The sequence below is a fragment of the Pavona decussata genome, unplaced genomic scaffold, assembly GCF_977016875.1.
Source record: "Pavona decussata unplaced genomic scaffold, jaPavDecu1.1 SCAFFOLD_324, whole genome shotgun sequence".
Classification (NCBI taxonomy): domain Eukaryota; kingdom Metazoa; phylum Cnidaria; class Anthozoa; order Scleractinia; family Agariciidae; genus Pavona; species Pavona decussata.
The window spans coordinates 45,429-47,608 of NW_028145713.1; the positions used below are offsets into that span (position 1 = coordinate 45,429).

The 2,180-nt window shown below is 38.2% G+C and overlaps 1 protein-coding gene across 1 annotated transcript; it reads right to left on the reverse strand.

Annotated features, from left to right (window-relative positions):
* Positions 1–951: 951 nt before the first annotated feature.
* LOC146453647 (uncharacterized) lies at positions 952–1,882 on the reverse strand. Its single transcript, XM_085096396.1, has 2 exons — positions 998–1,882; positions 952–957 (listed from the first exon to the last, which is right to left on the reverse strand). The coding sequence occupies exons 1-2, from the start codon at positions 1,880–1,882 to the stop codon at positions 952–954; spliced, it is 891 nt and encodes a 296-aa protein (XP_084952522.1).
* Between the last annotated feature and the right edge of the window lie 298 nt (positions 1,883–2,180).

Consider the following 2,180-nt stretch of genomic DNA (forward strand, 5'->3'; position numbering starts at 1 on the left):
GCCCTAATCGGTTCAGACAAGGTGTTCTCTGTTGTAGTACGGGTTTCATTACTATTATTTTGGCGGTCATAAGTCGGACATTTTTCATTTCTCTTAGCTGAGGGGTGGGAGGGATATTGATCTCACCAGCAGATGAAGAATAATATTGTGTGGACACTCTATCAATTTCTCCAAAGTCCTATGAGAGATGTTCTATGGATCTTGAGGGAATAAGCACACTGGTCTGAAAGGACTAATATTATATTATGAAGTCTCTTACTCAAAGTCCAGTTCAATTTATAGAAGGAAAATAGTCTTTTAGCAGAAGACAAAAACTGAAAATATGCTAGCAAATGCGGCGCGCGTGTTCAGGAACTCAAGGTAAAGTATTTTGGGGAAATAAATTTGCGTTTACTAAATAAATAATCATTTTAAAAAAAATCATTTTTTGTCAAGAAATACCAAAAAAATATATATATATGACCTACCTCCATTTTATCCCCAAAAGTAAGCAAGCTTATATCCATCGTGTTGGAAACTTGTGTAATTTGGCAAGGCCGTTTGAACGTTACTGCAAACTCTTTTCGGCTAAAGTCGCTGTTGTCTTCCGAAAAAACAATTTCTCACTGTTCTCTCCCCACACAAAGGGCATGTATGTATTAAAACGTCGCATGACAATCTTAATCGGAGCGAAAACTTTTCCGTGTTTTTGTTTCTTCCCCGAACTGAGCGAAAACCAAACACAGAAGGAAAGAGCCAATCACAGAGCAGATTAGAATGAGGCATTCTTAATTCTGGTAACCAACCAGAAATGGCGTTGTATCGAACTTTACCAGATCTCACATTTCGACATTCCCGAACCGACGACTGAGATCGGGGTACGAGATTAATTTAAAGCTCGACGTTTCAGAGTCATCTTGACTCCATTATCAAGAGAAAAAATCAGTTTGTGAACGCGGACATTTAAATAGGCTAGAGCTGGAAATAAACATATTAATAGATGGTTAATTATATAAACAAATACTTTAGCGCGAATTGAATCAGTTTGCACGTTCAGTTCTGGTTTCAGTTTGCGTATGAATAGCATCTCATGAATGAGGCAATCAAATTTGCTGGTGCATTTTGCAAGAACGTGAAACCGTTCTAAAAAACGCTGTGGTATCTGGTCATTATGTTGAAGATGGTAGTGTTTGTAAATGGAAGACGACTTTCTTTTGTGTCCGTCTACGCGCTCATGCAGGTGGCCACGCGTATACCCCACATATCCTGCATCGCACAGGTTACATTTAAATTTGTATACTACACATTGTTGGTTGACAATGAAGGGGTTGGCTTCTTGCACCTTAAGATCTTCATTGAGTTTTCGACTCACAAACACAGGTTCGATGGCAGTTCCTACTTTTAAACTTAGTTTACTTAGTTGCTGTTTCACAATGTTCGCTGAACTCTGATCTTTAAACGGTAGGATGACTCTAACGGTGTTCGCTTTCTCTTGTGACGATGGATAGGGCTGTGGATCAGATACCTTAGTGTCGATAACCTTTTTGATGGCCGTGTCAATTAAGTGCTGTGGGTATTTAAGCTTACTGAACACTTCTCTCAGCCGGTCGCATTCTTCGTGGAAATGTGACCAATCAGAAGATAATCGGTAGGCCCGGTCTAGCATGGTGTTAATTAGGCTCCGTTTGTAACGATCATCTACGTGGCTCTGGTAGTGAAGTAGGAGGCCTGTATTGGTGGGCTTGATGTAAACCTTGGTTTCGATCTTGGGAGCTCGATTAAGTAATTCCACGCCAAGAAAGGGAAGCGACCCGTCATGTTCGGTCTCCATAGTGAATTTCAAGGAAGAATGGCAATGGTTGAGCGTGCGTAAGAAGTGGTCAGCGGTTACTCTATCGGGCATGTCTTTGCTTCAGCAAAACCCTTTTAATTAAAAATTTCATATTCAAGTTTTTTAATAGTTCTTTTTTCTACTTTTAGCTTGTAAATATCAATTTTGCTTGGAATATTTTAATTTTCAGATAATTTATATAATTAAAAAAAATATTATTCTTATTATTATTATTATCTTAGTGTATGATTGGAAACACTGTGACTGGGCATTTATTTTGAATATTCCTATTATGCGGGTATATACATATTTCTAATACATCAATGGAAATTGTTCTTTTATCTTCTGAACCAAACCCATATAAATTAGC